The 21682-nt window shown below is 41.6% G+C and overlaps 1 protein-coding gene across 6 annotated transcripts in view; it reads right to left on the reverse strand.

The window, feature by feature from the left end:
- The window catches only part of LOC102274921 (S-adenosyl-L-methionine-dependent tRNA 4-demethylwyosine synthase TYW1), a 148277-nt gene that overhangs the window by 112709 nt on the left and 13886 nt on the right, over nucleotides 1-21682 (reverse strand). For 4 of the 6 annotated variants that reach the window (XM_070362110.1, XM_005889876.3, XM_070362111.1 and 1 more), the window contains 2 exons: nucleotides 10464-10581; nucleotides 4330-4382 (listed from right to left, as the gene is read on the reverse strand). In XM_070362110.1, coding sequence (XP_070218211.1) covers nucleotides 4330-4382; nucleotides 10464-10581 — 171 coding nt within the window. Of the gene's footprint in view, nucleotides 1-4329; nucleotides 4383-10463; nucleotides 10582-14722; nucleotides 14777-21682 lie in introns of those variants that run through there. The other 2 variants (XM_070362113.1, XR_011462561.1) reach the window with 2 other exon arrangements.

The raw sequence follows: 21682 nt of genomic DNA on the forward strand, positions 1-21682 counted from the left end.
AGTTATTGTGGTCATTTTATGTATTGCTAATTTTTACAGCACAGTGATGAGAAATCTATCTTGCAATAATTATTTGAAATTGAACTTACTTATTTGAGGACCACCTGTCATCTTTAAATCTTACTCTAAGTGTCACCAGAGGCCCATCTCACTTCCTTTAACTCCTCTTACTACCATTTCTGTTTCCAATCCACCCACATAGATCAAAGGAACAAAACGAGAACTCAGAAATAAATCTACACTTGTATGGTCAACGAATCTGAGATAAAGGAGGCAAGAATACACAATAGGGAAAAGATAGCCTCTTCAGTAAATGATGTTGGGAATACTGGACAGCTACATGCAAAAGAATCAAAATGAACTATTTCCTCACACCATATACAAAAATAAACTCAAAATGGATCAAAGACTTAAATGTAACGCCTGAAACTATAAAACTCCTAGAGGAAAACTTAGGCAGCACACTCTTCAACATCAGTTTTAGCAATATTTTTTGGATATGTCTCCTAAGGCAAGGGAAACAAAAGCAAAAATAAATAAATGGGACTATATTGAACCAAAAAGCTTTTACACAGTGAAGGAAACTCTCAACAACCAAAAAAGCAGCCTACTAAATGGGACAAGATATTTGCAAACAATATATCCAATAAGGGGTTGACATCCAAAATATATAAAAATACACACAACTTAATAGCAGCAAAATCAAACAACCCAATTAAAGAATGAGCAGGCGGCCTGAATAGACATTTTTCCAGAGAGGAAATGCAGACAGCCAACAGACACATGAAAAGATGCTCAATATCACGAATTTTCAAGGAAATGCAAATCAAAACCACAATGAGACACCACTTAACATCTTTCAGAATCACTACCATCAAAAAGGCAACAAATAATAAGTGCTGGTGAGGATGTGGAGAAAAGGGAACCCTCGTGCATGGCTGGTGTGACTGTAGATGGGTGCAGCCACTATGGAAAACAGTTATCGAGGTTCCTCAAAACTAGAACTTCTATATGACCCAGCAATTTTACTACTGAATATTTACCCAAAGAAAATAAGAACAGTAATCAGAAAAGATACGTGTACTCCAATGTTCAATGCAGCATTATTTACGAGAGCCAAGATACAGATGTAAACTTAGTGTCTATTGATAGAGGAATGGATAAAGAAACTGATACAGATAGATGTATATATAGACACACACACACAGTAATATTACTCAGCCATAAGAAGAATGAAATACTGACAATGGCAGCAACATGGATGGACCTTGAGACTTCTATGGTAAGTACATCAGAGACACGGAGACAAACACCACACAGCCTTAACTCATATGTGCAATCTATAAAACAAAACAAACAAATAAAATGAAAACAGACTCAAATACAGAGAACTGGTCATGGTCAGAAGGGGGAGAAGGGAGGGGAGAGAGGGTGGACAAAACAGGTGAAGGAACTAAGAGGCTCAAACCTCCAGTTTTATAATAAATCACAGGGATATAACATACAACAGAAGGAATATCATCAATAGTGTAATAACTTTGTATGGGGACAGATAGTTACTAGACTTATTGTGGTGAGCCTTTCATAATGTATGCAAATGTCAACTATGTCATATGCCTGAAACTAACATAATATTGTACATCACTGCATTTTCATTAGAAAATACAATAATTTTAATGCTATCTTATTTGTATCCATGGGAATCTGACTGAGTGCCAACACAGGCCAATGCTATTGAAGGAAGATATTACTTACATATTCCGAGAGAAAGGTGCACACAACAGGGTTTGTTCAGGAGGCAGAGAGAAGTGAGGGGAAAGCCTGGGCCACAGCCCTTACTGGAGTCTCCTTAGGAGATGAAAGGCAGAGCAGGGTAAATGATGCCGGACTGGCTGATATGAATTATTCCAGTGGGCTCTGGACTACAGGGCTATCTCTAGCTTTCTGTATCAGGCCCTGGCATGATTTAGGGCAGGGAAGATATTGGCTTGGTGTGTGAGAGAGTCAGATAAGGAAGTAGCAGAAGGCTACAGATTTAGAATCACAGATGAAAGGTATGTTCAAGGCAAGCTATTGTTAATCTTCAGCAATTAGCCCTGGGAGGGGCAGTCTCTATGAGCCTGCCAGAGCATCAAGAATACAGAGAATAAGGATTTCCCTGGTGGTCCAGTGGTTGAGCATCCACCTGCCAATGCAGGGGAAACGGATCTGATCCCTGGTCCAGGAAGATTCCACACGGCCCAAGGCAACTAAGCCCGTGCGCCACAACAACTGAGGCAGTGTGCCCTAAAGCCCATGCTCCACAACAGGGGAGCCACGCAATGAGAAGCCCGTCCACCACAAATACAAAGTAGCCCCTGCTCGCCGCAACTAGAGAAAGCCCACGCATGGCAACAAAGACCCTGCACAGCCAAAAATAAAAAACAATAATAAAAAATATTTTTAAAAAAATACAGAAAGTAAGAAATTATGTAATTGGCCCTGAGGTACAGAGATGACAAATAGACAAATACAGAACATAAGAAAACAGAATAAATACATACAATAGAAATTCATAGATTGATCCTAAAAAGTATATGGAAATACAAAAGACCCAGAAGAGAAGAAACAATCTTGAAAATTAAAAACCAAGACAGAGAACCTATACTGCATGATTTCAAACTTATTACAAAACCACAGTAATCAAGCCAATTGTGGTATTGGCTTAAGGACAAACACATCGATGCAACAGAATAAGAGTAGTCCAGAAACAGGCCTGCCTATATACAGCTGACTGACTTTTCTACAAAGGCCTAAAAGTAATTCAATGGTGACAGGAAAATCCTTCTTAACAAATGGTGCTAAAACATCAGAATATCCATGTAGGTGATAGGTGGTGGAAAGGAACAATCTTGATCCTTACCTCATACCATTCATATAAATTAATTCAAGACCTAAACATAAAGGTCAAAACTATATATGAAGCCTCCAGAAGAAAAGATAAACTATCTTTGTGACCTTCAAGTTGACAAAGACTTCTTAACATAGGAAAAGTACTAACCAAAAGAGAAAAAAGGATAAATTAGATTTTATTCACATTAAAAGCTTCAAAGGACACCATTAGGGAAATGAAAGAGGAAGCCACAGACTAAGAGAAAACAAGAGTGTGCATCAGGCAAACCTCTCATATCCACAATATATAAACAACTCCTACAAATCAATAATACAAAGTCAAACAATTCAGTTTGGGTAAAATATCCGAACAGAGGCGGCATAACTATGAGAGGCCAATATGCACATGAAAAGGTGCTCCTCATCAACAGTAGTTATCTGCAAAATGTAAATTAAAACCAAAATGGTACCACTTCACAATCAGAAAAAGATTTATAATCCCACATGATGGTGAGAGAATATAGCGACTTTCTTAAATTGCTGATGCAAATATAAAATAGTACAACCACACTGCAAACAGACTGGGAGTTTCTTATAAATTTAAATATATACCTGCCCTATGACTTAGCAATTCCACTCCTAGGTATACACCCAGATGAAATCAAACGTATGTTCACCCCAAATAAAAGCACTGTACACACACATTCACAGTCATTTTATTCTTAATAGCTAAAATCTGAGAACAACCCAAACAACTATCAACAGATTTAAAACTGTGGCATGTTCATAATACTGAATGTGTGTGTATAGTCTCTCAGTCATGTCCAGGTTCCTCTGCCCCTGGGATTTTCCCTGCAAGAATACTGAAGTGGGCTGCCATTTCCTACGCCAGAGGATCTTCCCAACCCAGGGACTGAACTCACCTCTTCCTGCATCTCCTGCCTGCAGGCAGATTCTTTACCACTGAGCCACGGAGGCTTCCCTGAGTACCATGCCTATACTACTACTGCATCGTATTCAGCAACAAAAAGGAATGAAATGATACACATTATATGTGGATGAATCTGAGAAACCTGATGTTGAGTTTAAGAAGCCATTAGCAAAAAGCTACACATTATATGATCCTATTCATGTGAAATTCTACAACAGGCAAAACCAAACTACAGTGAGACCAAAGAGAACAACTGTTGCGTGGCTGTCAGGGCAAGGGCTACTGCCCAGAGACAGTCGTAAGTAAACCTGTAGGGGTGAGGAAAATAGTCTACAGCTTTAATTCAGGTGTTTGATAAGGATTTTTTACATCCATCAAAACATGCTGAACTCATGTAACTAATTCATTCAAAATCATTACTCTTTATTAAATGTAAATTAACCCTTTAAAATGGTAAAATGCATTGCATATAATAGCCATATAAAAGTTGCCTAAAACAGAAATAATATTTGAACAAAAACAAATACCTTTGTCCATCTGCAAAGCTTCACCCCAGAGTGGCTCCCAATCAACTGATAACCTGAATGAAAAAACAGGGAACACAAAATTGAAATTATTCAAAGCCTTATATCAAAAAGTGATTTTATATACATGTATATATTCTAAAAGTGATTATAAAACTGTAGCAAAATCATTTTTCTTCATTTAAATAATAACAGACAACAACCCCAAGGCCACTAAGGTTTAATTGACCAGGATGGTACAACAGTTTAAAATACGTATGTATCTAATAACACAGGCTCAAAATACACAAAGAAACAATAAGCCAATCCAAAATCACAGGAAGTGATTTTAAGATCTCTCAGCATCTAACAGATCTCATAGATCAGAACTCAGTGGAGCCCTAAGATCTGAAGCATCAAAGTAAACTTGATCAAGGGCACAGAGAGAGAGACTGCAGTCAACAACTACAGGAAGCACATGCTTTACAAGGACCCAAGGAACATTTATAGAGATAAAAAAAGAACCATATACTGCAACAAACAGCAAAAGCAAGTAACCATACATTTCTGTACAAAAAACGACTGGGAAACTGTCATCAATAGTCTTCAGAAATAAATAAAGAATCAGATGGGCAAGAGGAGATTAAAAGAAAGAAATATTACCCTCAAAAGTGGGAAAATAAAATTCTAGGAACCTGAAATGAATTCTCAGCACCCTCCACAACCTAGCTTTTAAATTTTTTGAGCCACATGAGACTTGAAAAGCATGGAAAAGCTATGCCAAAGCAATCACATTTCCTTATTTTAACACACTGGTGGAGCAAACAACTAGAACATACTGATTTCAGAAAGCATTTAATAAAGTTTCTCACGAGGCTTCAAGTAATAAACTACAATTACCATGAGTCTCTTGCACAAAAAGACCCTTGACTTGCAGACAAATGAGGCAAATGGAGAAATACAGCCTGGATGATGGCATAAGTGGATCAGTGGCTGGTTAAACACCCATGTTCACAGTGTGATGATTAATGGAACAAATTCAATTTGGATTACAAGTCTCTAGTGGCAATATTATGAGGCTTTGTCTTTTATCCTCTTCCACATTTATGTAAACATCTTGAATATAAATAAAGAACTGCTTATCTACTTGAAGATGGAACCAAGTCCAAATGAATAGCTAATCTCAGATACAGAATATGCATTTTATAGATTCCCGGAGAAAATTCTAGCTTTTTTGGACTCCTACATTATATGTTGCTCACAGCACTATCATAGAAATCACACTCTACTAGTTTTTTACATCTTTCTAGTGAAAAAGTTGGCTTAAAGATCAACATTCAGAAAACTAAGATCATGGCATCTGGTCCCATCACTTCATGGCAAATAGATGGGGAAACAATGGAAACAATAGCTGAGTTTATTTTTCTGGGCTCCAAAATCACTGCAGATGGTGACTGCAGCCATGAAATTAAAAGATGCTTACTCCTTGGAAGGAAAGTTATGACCAACCCAGACAGCATATTAAAAAGCAGAAACATTACTTTGCCAACAAAGGTCCGTCTAGTCAAGGCTATGGTTTTTCCAGTGGTCTCGTGTGGATGTGAGAGTTGGACTATAAAGAAAGCTGAGCACCGAAGAATTGATGCTTTTGAACTGTGGTGTTGGAGAAGACTCTTGAGAGTCCCTTGGACTGCAAGGAGACCCAACCAGTCCATCCTAAAGGAAATCAGTCCTGGGTGTTCATTAGTAGGACTGATTTTGAAGCTGAAACTCCAATACTTTGGCCACCTGATGCAAAGAGCTGACTCATTTGAAAAGACCCTGATGCTGGGAAAGATTGAGGGCAGGAGGAGAAGGGGACAACAGAGGATGAGATGGTTGGATGGCATCACCCACTCAATGGACACGGGTTTAGGTGAACTCTAGGAGTTGGTGATGGACAGGGAGGCCTGGCGTGCTGCAATTCACGGGGGTCGCAAAGAGTCAGACATGACTGAGCGACTGAACTGAACTCCCAAGATACACAGAGTTCTACAAAAATCTGCATTTAGGTAGGTAAAGACTGTACAGCACAGGATGAAACGACCTTGCTGCTAAGTCGCTTCAGTCATGTCTGACTCTGTGCGACCCCATAGATGGCAGCCCACCAGGCTCCCCCATCCCTGGGATTCTCCAGCCAAGAACACTGGAGTGGGTTGCCATTTCCTTCTCCAATGCATGAAAGTGAAAAGTGAAAGGGAAGTCGCTCAGTCGTGTCCGACTCTTAGCGACCCCATGGACTGCAGCCCACCAGGCTCCTCTGTCCATGGGATTTTCCAGGCTAGAGTACTGGAGTGGGGTGCCATAGTTGACCACAATTCACACTATGCAGTTGCTAAGAATCCAAGTGCAGGATTTTTCTTCTTCCCAAGATGGAGTAACAGAGGGTTTAATCCCCACTTGAAATACCAAAACTGGACAAAATATACAAAACGACAGTTTTCAAGACATGAAATATCTGGCAACAAAGGACGATGATCCAACAGAGATGGGAAACAAACAAGGTTGAGCCTTACCATTACCCAAGCTTATTGCCTTGGAAGTTTCTAGGCTATGCAGCAGGGAGGGAGAACCTAAGTAGAGCTTAGCATTCTCCCTGAGCTGAGAACACAGAAGTAGAGTCTAGAGAACCCCTGTGGCTAAAGTTTGCAGGATCGAGTTCAGCAGAGACGAGGGCTACACAGAGACTGAACTCTGCAGAGGATTCCTATACTGTTTAGTACACATGTGAGAGAAAAACTATCCAACAATGGGAAAGAACCATCTGAAAAGATTAAAGATACACCTGGTACTCACAGCCGGCTGGGAACTGTGCCTGTTCCTACCAGGCAGACATAACTTCAAGATTCCCAAGGCATTGCACAGAGTACATAGAAGGGTTCTGCCTCAATGGTGGGGAAAAAAATTAGCTCTGGTCTCATCCAACAAATCATAAAAGCAAGATTTAAAGGCTCAAGCTGTTTCCAAGTAATTTATCTTTGTCCCAAAATAAATCTCAAAAATGTTTTCAGGAGACAAGTTCGACATACATTTGGCAAGAATTTTAACAAAAGTCAAGACGTGACTGGATATTGGGAATGAAGAAAAATGGGTAGGAAAAAAAAAAAGAATTAAAAGAAATTAAAAGTTTATTAAAAGAAAAAAAAAAATGTTTTCAGGAATACAAAACTATCCAGCACTCCAAAAGGTAAAATTAGATCTGATATCCAATCAGATACCAGACTCATTAGAAAAGACCCTGATACTGGCAAAGACTGAAGGCAAAAGAAGAAGAGGACAGAAGTGGATGTGATGGTTGAATCACTGATTCAAAGGACATGAACTTGGGTGAACTCCAGGAGATAGTGAGGGACAAAGAGGCCTGGCATATTGTAGTCCATGGGGTCACAGGGTTAAAAACAACTTAGCAAGCGAACAACAGTAACATCCAAAGATTACCAAGCATGCAAAAAAACAGGAAAACATGACCAGTAATGAGGAAAATACTCCAGTAACAAAAACTAACCCAGACATGACACAGATGTTAGCAGATAGGGACACTGAAACAGTTAAAATTGTATTCCACAGGCTCCAAAAGTTAAGTGGAGACATGGAAGACAGAAAAAGACCTAAACTGACCTTCTAGAGATGAAAACTACCTCTAAGTCGGAACACACACTGGATAGAAGCGATGGAAGATTCAACATGAGAGGAGAAAAGATTACTGAGTTAAACTTGAAGACAGCAATAGAAACTATCCAATAATGTAAAGCAAGACAGACAAAATAATTTTAAAATATGAAAAGCACATCTGTGAGCTGTGGGTCAAATTCAAGAGGCCTATTTATTGGAGTCCCCAGGGAAGAGGAAGGAGACAGGGTAGCGGAAAAATACTTGAAGAAACAATGGCCAAAATTTGTCCAAATCCAATTAAAACCATATATCCACAGAAGTGAGAACCTCACCAAATCTCAAGTAAAGAAACATGAAGAAAGCTACATTGAGACATAATTACAATCACTCAAAATCAGTAGTTAGAAGAAAAAATTTTTTAGCCAGGGGGTAAAAAACATTACATTTGAAAGGAACAAGCAAAAGATGACGACAGAGGCTTCATGAGAAGCAATGTGAGCCACGAGACAGGGGAACAACACCCGTCAAGCACAAAAAGAAGAAAAACTGCCAACCTACAATTTTTAGGGTTGGGAGGATCCCCTGGAGGAGGCCATGGCAACCATCCCAGTGTTCTTGCCTGGAAATCCCACGGACACTCTGAGAAGCCCAGGAGGCTGCAGTGCATGGAGTCACAAAGAACTGGACACGACTATGAAACTTTCACAGTTCTAGGCACATCAATAAATATCCTTCAAAAACTAAATAACAAAAAAATCCTTCAAAAATGAAGGCAAAAGAAAGCCTTTTTCTGATATAGAAAAGGTAAAATAATCCATCACCAGCAAGCCCACACTACAAGAAATGCTAAAAGGAGTCCTCCAGGCAGGAAGAAAAGGCCATCAGACAGAATACGGATCTACACAGAGGAAGGCAAAGTACCAGGAGTGGCAACTACATGAGTCAACACGTAAGATTCTTCCTAATTACTTAAATCTGTAATAGGTAATTGGCTGTTTGAATCAAAAGAATAACAATGTACTACAGGGCTTAAAACATACATAAAAATAAAATGTACCAAAACGACTGCATAGAGGTTTGCGGGGAGGGAACAGAAGTATTGAAGGTTCCTCTACTTTACATAAAGTAGTATAACACCATGTGATGATATACTGTGATACCGGATAGTACAAAACCTCAAGAAACCACTGAAGAACAAAACAAAGCTACAGTTAATAAGCCAACAAAGGATATAAGAGAGGATCATTAAAAAAAAAAAATCTAAAAGAAGATAGTTCAACAAGAGAAAGGAAATCAAAGAATCCACGAGACAAGTAGAAAACAAACAGCAAGATGCCAGATTTAAACCTACTATAAAAATCACTTTCATTTACTCTAATTAAAAGACACAGGGACTTCCCTGGTGGTCAAGGGGTTTAAGGCTTCACTTTCTTAATGCAGGGGGTGTGGGTTGGATCCCTGGTCAGGAAGCTAAGATCCCACATGCCTTTTGACCAACAAAACCAAAACATAAAACAGAAACAATATTGTAACAAATTCAATGAAGACTTTAAAAATGGTCCACATTAAAAAAAAAAAAAAAAACCTTAAAAATTAAAAAAAGAAAAAGCATATATATTTCTATGTATAAAATCTGTATATTCTTGTCTGTCTCCTCTAATAGGTCCAGAGTTCCTTGAAGGAGATAACTTCAAGTATCTTAAGTTCCTCTGTACAACCAGATCTGTTACATAAAAGGATCTCAATAATTATAGAAAGAGGGAGGGAGGCAAGGAAGTCAGTCTACTCATCCCCAATTTACTATTCTTCCTTCTACAAGCAAACCAGGATTATTCATTCATTCAACCGCAGCCTTCTTAATAAGGTAGGACCACAGAAATCCACATATACTTCTACATAAAACATTTCTAATTAACCCAGCCTAACATCATATGGTCTTTTTTTGTATTTAATAATTTTTTTAATAGACAATGATACGTAAAGAAGTCAGTGACTGCATTTTTCATCTGCATACCTGAGCCTCACTGATGGTCAAGTACCAACCCAATAAACCAAGCAAAGAGGAAGCTTGCTGGTCCAAGCAGCCTACACAAAAGTGATCCACAGAAACAAGACTGTGGCTCCTTAAACAGCTACAGTTGCCACGGCCACACACAGCTGAGCCAGCCGTAGCAGGACTTATCTTTTTTCCTCTTGGCAATCCCTATTTTATGTTTCCTTTTTTAAGTGATAAATCAGAACACTTAAGGGCTTCCCCAGCGGCTCAGCGGTAAAGAATCCGCCTGCAGTGCAGGAACTGTGGGTTTGATCCCTGGGGTGGGAAGATCCCCTGGAGGAGGAAATGGCAACCCACTCCAGTATTCTTGCCTGGAGAATCCCATGGACAGAGGAGCCTGGCGGGCCATAGTCCATGGGGTCACAAAGAGTCAAACAAGACTGAAGAGACTTAGTATGCATGCACTCAGAACACTTAAGAGTGTACTGTAACAGTTCCTGAGGACTTTCACCTTGTTTAGTAAGGGCTTCTCGGAGAGCAGGAGTGATCATAGCTCTTCTTTCACTGGCTTCACTCTTCACTGTGCTCCTGATTGCACTCGTTTCCCCTTCCAGCTGCTCCTTTTCTCTCTGTATTAAAAAGAAATGAATGAAACCCAGCATTGGTCATGCGCGAGGGAAATAAGAGCACGACAGTCATCCACATGTGGCTTGGATAAAAGCGCTCCTCACAAACCTATTTTCTCCCAAGTGATCACATTTCCAGTCACACAGTGAGCTAAAGAAACACCAGCACCTATTTTTTCCCCTATAAAAGGTGACTACATAGTCAAACACACACATTCGCAAAACATAAATTGATAATCCACTTATCTAGATGTCAAACAGTGTTCACAATCTGAGTACAGACAGCTGCCCAACTTTCACAAGTTATTTCTCTGAATTTCAATTTTCTCACCTGAAAAGGAAGAAAAGTAATATCCATGGAGCAGGATTGTGTTGAAGATTAAATGAAATGAAATGACCTGGCATGATGCCTGATATGTCATAGGACTTCACTAACTTATGGCTACTGCGGGTTGTAACATCTGCAAACTCCCAAAATAAGGCCAAAAATCGCTTTGAGCTGCCCAGACGGCCATCTGCTCACAAGTCAAGTTACTCCACCACCTCCACCTGTAGCCCCAAAGGCTTCTTTTAGAAGATCCCACAGTGGAAATCTGTCTTCGGTGATAGAAACCTGAAGGATAATATAAACCTGGGCTTCCTTTTGCCTCCGACCACTAGAAAATTCACAGCCCAACTCTGATCACCGCATAGGACACCGTGCATCGTGCTTGTCCTACAGTCTCTGCCAGCGACATCATATTACAATGACCCTCATTCACTGTTTGATGCTTTCTTCCTCTCTTCTTGTTTTTTTTAAAGAGGCAAGATAGTAGCTACAAGAGAGATTCCTTTTTTTTCTTATTTTTAATATTTATTTATTGGCTGTTGGGTCTTAGCTGTGGCACGCAGATCTTCATTGCATCACGTGGCATCCTTCTTTGTGCCACATGGACTCCCTCGTTGTGGCCCTGGGGCCCCGTAGCTGCAGCACACAGGCTCAAGCTGCCCTGCAGCATGGGATCTTTGTTCCGCAACGAGGGATCCAACCCGCGTTCCCTGCATTGCAAGGCAGATGCTTAACCACTGGCTCACCAGGGAAGTCCTTGATTTCTTCCCCTCTTTTTAAAGCTCATTACACATGTATACATGTATACAAGTGTATACAGTGTCTCTTTGGAAGATGGTTCAAGTGCTAACCAGTAATTATGAGACAACATACAAAGACTTGTGTCACACTTTAGAGGAGACACTCATCAGACCTCACTAAGAGCTACAGAAATCCAACATAACTCACCTGCGCAGAAACCCTGCCACCAAGCCCTAAACTACCCTCAGGGTCTGTCCATTCTCCATGTCCAGCCCCCAGTGAATCAGTGAGGACACTCACAGCAATGCCCCCTTTCTACCTAAAAGTTAAAACAGCTCACAGATGACATACTGTCTCAGGTCTATGTCAAACTAATACAGAAAGGAGGAAGATGGTCCATGTTTGAAGCTGGGCAGGAAGGGAATAGGGATTCGCTGTCTCATTCTATCTATTCTAGTGAATGCTCAAAGTTCTCTATACATAAAATGTAAAACAAGATTAAACATTAAAAAAGAGAAAAAGAGAGGGACTTCCCTGGTGGTCCAGTGGTTAAGAATTTGCTTGCCCATTCAGGGACATGGGTTTGATCCCTACTCCAGGAAGATCCCACATGCCACGGGGCAACTAAGCCCATGCCCCACAACTACTGAGCCCACGTGCTGCAACTACGGAAGCCCGCGTGCCCTAGAGCCTGGGCTCTGCAACAAGAGAAACCTCAACAATGAGATGTCCACGCACTGCAACCAGAGAGTACCCGCCCCGCTCACCACAACTAGAGAAAGCCCTCACACAGCAATGAAGACCCAGCGCAGCCAAAAATAAACAAATAAAATTATTTTTTTAAAGAAAGAGAAAGTACACAAATGAAATTCAGAATTAACCTCTCTATCTTCTATTATTTCAGGGACGTTTCCAAAATAGGAAGTCAGTGAAAAAGCACGTTAGAGTAGTCAAATATACTAAATGAGACACCCAAGTCCCACAGTGAGTTTATACACATCCTAAAAGTTAGCATTCCAAATCACTAAATATAATCAAACAGCAAAGTTAATGAAAAGTTTTGCTGCTGTTAATAGAGCTCTCCAAGACATTTTTCCAGATGGAACTAAAAAAATTTATAAACAAACATCAATCATTTGTTCTTATCTATAAGGAAAGTAATCAGTTTTAATGCCAGGCATTTGCTTTAAAAAATGTACAGCTATGATTTTGCTAAAATATTTAAAAATAAAAGAATTCTTTGGCTTTTTTTTAAAGTCTGCTTCAGACCCAAAAGCAAAGATGTGAGCTCGAGAAGGAAGTCTGATGGTAGAGCAAAGTGAACTAACCTTGACCTTGAGAGTATTTAAATGTCTCTGAAGTCATTCCACAGCGAATTACTGTAATTCCCTACTCCATGCCAGAATTGACAGTAGGTGGCAACAGCTGGCCTCCAAAGCCTGTCACCATAAAACATCACCAGCTTATCTGCTTACCCTCAAGGCCACATAAATCCAGAACTGGACCCAGCATGACACTGGCCTCTGACCACCATGCTCAGAGCTCCACAGACAACCCCTATGGCTTTATGAACTATTTCTTTGGTTGTACTGGATCTTTATTGCTCCACATAGGCTCTCTCTAGTTGCGGTGAGTGGGTGCTATTCTTCATTGTGATGCACGGGGGTTGCCTGGATTTCTCACTGAGGTAGCTGCTCTTGTTGCAGAGCTTGGGCCTTGGACCATGCAGGCTTCAGTAGTTCTGCATGCAGGGTTAGTTGCTTCAACCATATGCAGAATCTTCCTGGACCAGGGATTGAACTCATGTCCCCTACAATGGCAGGCAGATTCCTATCCACTGTACCACCAGGGAAGTCCACCCTTCTGGTTTTAAATGTAAACTTCTAACCCCTATATAATGAATACACTCTTTAAAGAATGGCATGGGACACCATCCACATGCCATGACTGGAGAAATTATCTATTATAAATCGTGAGCGCAGCTACTCCAGATTCAATCCTCTGAACACATAGTTCGCATGGAAAGAGATCAGGAGCTGTGATTAAAGGTCTTGAACATTCAGGACAAACATTCATCATTCCTTCCCTCTACAGCAGGTTAGTTCTATCTTCCCTATGCAACAGTAATTTCCTCTCTGAAAAGATAGACAATGGTTCATAACACTCTCCAGGGAAGTGCAGAGCCCCTTTCAAATTCTAATTCTAATCTCCTAGGTGCAAACATTTTTCCCTGTTTGCCCAGAATATAACAACTGACACAAGGCCTGTATATTTTTATTTTTTATAGCCCGTTCATAGGCTGAGCAGAAATAAATGAAGATCCCAGAACTGGTCAATCTAGATGCCTCCCTCTCCTGCAACCCTATTGAACAAGTGACCAAGTTCTAAACTCTTAATTCCCAACCTGTGAGTCCTCTCCATCCAACATGTCACAGCTTCTGCCCAGAGCCACGGTTTCCTCTAAGGAACAACTACAACAGCCGAACTTAAGTCTCCTTGTCTCCAACCTGTCACACCTTCCCAACGTTCAAACCCGTCACACTTGTCTTGAAAGAAAACACACACCCTGGGACATCCCTGGTAGTCAGGTGGTTAAGAATCCACCTGCTAATGCGGAGGATGTGGGTTTGATCCCTGGTCCAGGAACTAAGATCCCACATGCCACGGGGCAACTAAGCCTGTGTGCCACAACTACTGAGCCCACATGCTGCAGAAGCTCGAGAGCCCTAGAGCCTGTGCTCCACAACAAGAGAATCCATTGCAACGAGAAGCCCATGCATGCAACTAGAGAAAGCCCATGCTGAGCAACAAAGACCCAGCGCAAACAAAATTAAATAACTTTTTTTTTAATTAAAAAAAAAAAAAGCATGCCCTCTCCAAGCTGCTATTTTCTGATATGCAAAATGGAAAGCTGATTATAAGTTCACCTCCTAGGCACTTGGGAAAATGACTATAAATAAGCTAAAAGTTCTTTCTAAACAGCCAGCAATATATGAATCTGACATAATAAAAGGAGCCAAAAAGTAGTACTAATTCTCCTTATTTAAAAAAAGAAAAGATATTATACAATATTACCTAATTCATCTTCACATCTTCATCCCAGAAACCACAGTACCACCCCAATACTGCCTAGGATAAAAACAGGACAAACAGCAATTTGTTAAAGATTTTAAGATAGAAGTTCCATCTAGTTGGTTAAATGCCAAACAGGTATACTACAGCAAGCAGGCCGTCTTTCTGATTGATTAAATTGTTCAAGTCTGTCTTTGGGTCTTTTCATATTCATTTACTTATTCACTTGGCTGCATCGGGACTTAGTTGCTCCACAAACTTGTGGGGTCTTAGTTCACCAGCCAGGGATCGAATCCACATCTGCTTCGGTGGAAGACAGTCTTAACCAATGGACCATCAGGGAAGTCCCTGTTTGGTTATTGTATTGATCCTTGTTTACCATGCAGTGACTCCCATCAATACCAATTCATGCAGAAAACACTGGATATGGAATCCCCAGTTCTCCAAAGATCATTTTCCCCTACAATCAGCCTGGAGCCAGGCCGGCACAGCCAAAGTTGATACTCAGGAAATGCTGGCTGAATAAATGAATAAATGCCTCAAAACTACCAGATAGCTATTTCCAGCGCTACAAGAGCAGATCTGGATTCTAAACCAGGCAACTTTCAATAGTAAAAACCCTTCCTCGAGTGTAACTACAACTCCACCTTCTGCAATTCCACCCCACTTCTAAGTGTTCCCAATCCTATAATAAAGGATCACCCATACACCACTCACCTGTCATGGGTGAGCTTTTAAATGACACAGGACTCAAAGCTTTTTCTGTACACTAGATTTTAAGGATGCCTTTGGAACATTTCAAAAAGCACTTTGACCAGGTGTGTCAAGAGCTTTAAAATGGCTTTCCTCTGGCCGCATAATTCTATTTTGGATAACCTGACTTAGGAAAATAACCCCCGAACTCATCATTAAGTCCTCCTGGCTGTATTCAGCCCATACAGCTGAATCAGGCTGTTTTAAAGACAGGGTCTTGGGGTTGAAGAGATGTCACCTCACATTTGAGGGTGAATTTAACACATAAAGCCTTCAAACTAATTATGAAAGGAGAACCGGCTTCACGCGATTACACCGCAGTACTAAGAGACCTTATAATCAAAACTGGACGCACTGAGCTCTTTTTGTAAATTGAAACGTTTCTCTGGTGAGTAATTACCAAGCATCCGCCATTGATTTCCAAACTAATGATACTGGTATCACTGTTTGTCTGCTTAACCAGAACACACCGTGGGGAGCATTTGAGCAACATTTATTTACTGCAGCAAAAAAACAAGTAGCAATCTGCTTTAGATTTACCAGCACAACATGAGAGAAACAGAAAAGAAACAACCTCAGCATTGTCAGGCTCTTCCTGACCTTGTTCTTTAGTCAAACTCCTCAGCCTGCCTCCTGGAAACTACTTCTCTCTTTTGTCGTTGTTCAGTCACTAAGTCGTGTCTCTTCCCGACCCCACGGACTGCAGCATGCCAGGCTCCTCTGTCCTTCACCATCTCCTGGAGTTTGCTCAAATCCAAGTCCATTGAGTCAGTGATGCCATCCAACCATCTCATCCTCTACCACCCCCTTATCTTTTTGCCTTCAATCTTTCCCAGAATTAGGGTCTTTTCCAAGAAGCTGGCTCTTCACATCAGGGGGCCAAAGTACTGAAGCTTCAGCTTCAGCAACAATCCTTCCAATGCATGTTCAGGGTTGATTTCCTTCAGGATTGACTAGTTTGATCTCCTTGCAGTCCAAGGGACTCTTAAGAGTCTTCTCCAGTACCACAATTCAAAAGCATCCATTCTTTGGTGCTCAGCCTTCTATATGGTCCAGCTCACATCCATACATGACTACTGGAAAAACCACAGCTTTGACTATACAGACCTTTGTCGATAAAGTGATGTCTCTGCTTTTTAATACACTGCCTAGGTTTGTCATTGCTTCTCCTCCGGAGAGAAGGCAAAGGGGAGTGAAACAAAGAGACAGAGACTGGGCTTGGCCCCACCACTAACTAGGCAGCCATCTAATTATAGACAAATTGATTTACTTCTCTAAGCTTGTGTCTTACCCTGTAAAATGGTAAAGTGGAGATGACAAGGGTATAGATATCAGGGTCAGAGTGAAGACTGAATGAGATCATCCAACGTGTACTATGATTTCTCCTATCCTGCCGAACCTACCCTGGAGCTCTCTCCCCACACCTCCAAACCACCCATCCTATTCAATCAAATCACACTGCTTTCCACTGCCTTGAGCACAAAGCCCACAGACCTATGGCAGAGCATGAAAGGGCCTCCAGGACCCTGCCCCTGCCCTCCCTGTCTATTTCAGCCCCCTGTAATTCCCACCCAACTCCACTCTCAACATACCAAACGCTTATAGGACCCCCAGACTTGCCAGGTTCCCCCAACACCCACTCGCTCCACATGTGCCACGCTTCAAATTCTGGCTCTCTTGTTCTTGGTTATCACTCCCACCGTTCAAATTCTCTTTGGCTTTACATCCTGCTGCAGAGGGAGGGAGACAGAAAACCATCGTGGTATTCTAGTCAGACTAAACGTATCCCACTGGAAGATACCTTCATAGACAATGAAAGTTATTAGTTATCAAGGACATACTATGTGCAGACAGTAAAATAAAGGCTTTTGATGGATTAACTTATTGAATCTTCATAAGAACTTTATACAGCAGTTAATGTTATTACCTCCCACTGAAGCACAGGGAATGAAACAACATGCCCGGACAGAAAGCTGAGATTGTGTGACTCCGTGAAAACTAGTGACAAGTATTCAAAAAGAGGTCTTCCGGTAGGAGTGTTGTGGTCCAATTCTACAGCTGATGCTCTTCAGGACTAGAGCGTCCTGGTTCCTCTACAGTAACAACTAAGGCAATTTAGTGTGAGGCAGAACGATGATTGGGCAGAAAGCAGCTTGGGAATATGTATGGATGAACCCACAAAGAAAATCCTCCAAAAATATAAAAAAGAAGAGCCAAGTGGAAAGAAACCCATCACTGAATTTAGTACACTGTGCCCAATAGACAGTGAACACACAGGACACAAATGGGAACTCTGCTGCGACCACATAATAATGAAAATCAAACACTGGTGGCTGATTTTCATGCTGTACTTAAGTTGGAAATATATATATATATGTATTTTCCCCCCTAAATCTGATGACTTTATGAGATTTCTAGGAGAAACCTGAAATATCTTAAGCCAGCTGCTTGAAGTTCATAAAGTCCAGAATCATTTCATTTCAAAAAATAATTTACATGGATGTCCAAATTTTTCCTTAGTGCTTTTTCTCCAGCGCCCTCTAATGGACATAAGATGAAAAGGCAAAGAAAAAATACACCCACAAACTATTCCAAAGCCTTACAGTGCATGTGAAATCTGCTAAAAGTAGATCTATGTGTTCTCCACACACGCACCACACACACACACAAACACACACGCATACAGTGTTAACTACATGAAATGGTCAATGTGTTAACTTGACCATGGAAAGCATTTCACAATGTATACATATATTAAATCACATTATACACCCAAAAAGAATCACATTATACAACCTAAGTATATAAAATTTTGTCAATCATATCTCAATGAAGTTGGAAAAAAATTATCCCACAAATCTTCACCTACTACAAATAAAGCTATAAATGTGCTCAGTCGCTCAATCGTATACAACTCTTTGCGACCTCATGGACTGTAGTCCCCCAGGCTCCTCTGTCCATGGGATTTTCTAGGCAAGAATACTGGAGTGATGGGTTGCCACTTCCTACCCTAGGGGATCTTCCTGACCCAGGGATTGGATCTGTATCTCTTGCATCTCTTGCATTGGCAGGCAGATTCTTTACCACTAGCGCCACCTGGGAAGCCCTGAAGCTATAAATTCTGCTCTTAACTTGGTAGATCCAGAAATCTACCTAAATCAGGCATCTCACACACTGAAATTTATCCAACTTTAAGACAATTTCACTGTGAAAATTACTCAGATTTTTACTAAAAGTCATAAAATTATACATTTGCTTTGACTCTGTAACTCTGGGAATATGTAAACCAAGAAAATATCAATACTTCGTTCTAAGTAAAAAAGGTCTCAGTTCAGTTCAGTTCAGTCACTCAGTTGTGTCCAACTCTTTGTGACCCCATGAATCGCAGCACGCCAGGCCGCCCTGTCCATCACCAACTCCTGGAGTTCACCCAAACTCATGTGCATCGAGTTGGTGACGCCATCCAGCCATCTCATCCTCTGTCGTCCCCTTCTCCTCCTGCCCCCAATCCCTCCCAGCATCACAGTCTTTTCCAATGAGTCAACTCTTCCCATGAGGTGGCCAAAGTATTGAAGTTTCAGCCTCAGCATCAGTCCTTCCAATGAACACCCATGACTGATCTCCCTTAGGATGGACTGGTTGGATCTCCTTGCAGTCCAAGGGACTTGCAAGAGTCTTCTCCAACACCACAGTTCAAAAGCATCAATTCTTCGGCACTCAGCTTTCTTCACAGTCCAATTCTCACATCCATACATGACCACTGGAAAAACCATAGTCTTGACTAGATGGACCTTTGTTGGCAAAGTAATATCTCTGCTTTTGAATATGCTATCTAGGTTGGTCATAACTTTCCTTCCAAGGAGTAAGCGTCTTTTAATTTCATGGCTGCAGTCACCATCTGCAGTGATTTTGGAGCCCAAAAAAATAAAGTCTGACACTGTTTCCCCATCTATTTCCCATGAAGTGATGGGACCAAATGCCATGATCTTAATTTTTTGAATGTTGAGCTTTAAGCCAACTTTTTCACTCTCCTCTTTCACTTTCATCAAGAGGCTTTTGAGTTCCTCTTCACTTTCTGCCATAAGGGTCTCAGTTCAGTTCAGTCACTCAGTAGTGTCCAACTCTTTGCGACCCCATGAATTGCAGCACGCCAGGCCTCCCTGTCCATCACCAACTCCCAGAGTTCATTCAAACTCACATCCATCAAGTCGGTGATGCCATCCAGCCATCTCATCCTGTCATCCCCTTCTCCTCCTGCCCCCAATCCCTCCCAGCATCAGAGTCTTTTCCAATGAGTCAACTCTTCGCGTGAGGTGGCCAAAGTATTAGAGTTTCAGCCTCAGCATCAGTCCTTCCAAAGAACACCCAGGACTGATCTCTTTTAGAATGGACTGGTTGGATCTCCTTGCAGTCCAAGGGACTCTCAAGAGTCTTCTCCAACTGCTACTGCTGCTAAGTCACTTCAGTCGTGTCCAACTCTGTGTGACCCCATAGACGGCAGCCCACCAGGCTCCCCCGTCCCTGGGATTCTCCAGGCAAGAACACTGGAGTGGGTTGCCATTTCCTTCTCCAATGCATGAAAGTGAAAAGTGAAAGTGAAGTCGCTCAGTCGTGTCCAACTCTTAGCGACCCCATGGACTGCAGCCTTCCAGGCTCCTCCGTCCATGGGATTTTCCAGGCAAGAGTACTGGAGTGGGATGCCATTGCCTTCTCTGTCTTCTCCAACACCACAGTTCAAAAGCATCAATTGTTCGGCGCTCAGCTTTCTTCACAGTCCAATTCTCACATCCATACATGACCACTGGGAAAACCACAGCCTTGACTAGATGGACCTTTGTTGGCAAAGTGATGTCTCTGTTTTTTAATACGCTAAGGGTCTCAGACCAGTGCTAATTACAACGGCAGAAAAGCTAAAACAGACTCAATGACCAACTCCAACAGAATGCCTAAGCAAATTTAAAATGTCTAAGCATATTTACTTCCCATTTCAATCCGTCAGGCTTTCGGAGATTATAATGCATTTGCACACACAGGTTCTCACCTCACTCAGTGCTGTGAGGAGGGCAGAGGTTAAGGTCCATGTTTCTCAGACAAGGGGATTAAGGCCAGAGAAGATTAAGCATTGCCCTTAAGGCACCAAGTTACAAACCAGCTGGCCCAGACCCTGAATCTACATCTCACACACTTGTCATTCTTAATAACTTCTCTGCTAGGGTTTCTAAAGGCTTTCCCGACGGCTCAGCGGTAAAGAATCCACCTGCAAATGCAGGAGATGCAGGAGACACAGGTTCCATACCTGGTCAGGGAGATTCCCCTGGAGGAGGGCATGGCAACCCACTCCAGTATTCTTGCTTGGAGAATCCCACGGACAGAGGAGCCTGAAGGGCTACAGTCCATAGGGACACAGAGTTGGACACGACTGAAGCAACTTAGCATGCATGCATGCAGGGCTTCTAAAATACAGAAGCTACTAAAAAAGACAGCAGCAACACCAACACACGGAAGTATCAGGAAGAAAGTAACAAAATGCTGCAACAGGAACAATCGCAATTTTATATTTGGAAAATAATTGCATTGTAGTTTAGAGTCTGACACACAGTATTTTGGGGTTATGAACTTTACCAAAGAAGCCAAATAACCCAATATAAGCATGGGCAAAGGACCCTGTTTAGTAAAGAATTTTGCCTTGGGAACTCCTTGGCTGCCCAGTGGTTAAGACTTCACCTTCCAATGCAGGGAATGCAGTCTGATCCCTGGCTGGGGAGCAAAGAGCCCACATGCCTTGCAGCCGAAAATCCAAAACATAAAACAGAAGCAATATAGTAACAAATTCAATAAAGATTTTTTAAATGGTCCACATCAGAAAGAAAAAAAGGGGCTTCCCCAGTGGTCTGGTGGTTAAGAATTTGCCTGCCAATGCAGGGGACACGGGTTCAATCCCTGCTCAGAGGACAGCCCGCGCACCACAACTACCGAGCCAGCATCAATAGCTCTTGAGCCACGACTACTGAACCCACGCAGCCTAAAGCCCGTGCGCTGCAAAAAGAGCAGCCCCCACAACGAGAAGCACACGCACCACAACAAAGAGGAGCCCCCATCCCCCACAACTAGAGAAAGCCCATGAGCAGAACAAAGACCCAGCACGGCCAAAAGTAAATAAATCTTTGGGGAAAAAAGTCTTAAAAATAGAATTTCACCTTGCCCAAAGAG

The sequence above is a fragment of the Bos mutus genome, chromosome 25 (genome assembly GCF_027580195.1).
Source record: "Bos mutus isolate GX-2022 chromosome 25, NWIPB_WYAK_1.1, whole genome shotgun sequence".
Classification (NCBI taxonomy): Eukaryota; Metazoa; Chordata; class Mammalia; order Artiodactyla; family Bovidae; genus Bos; species Bos mutus.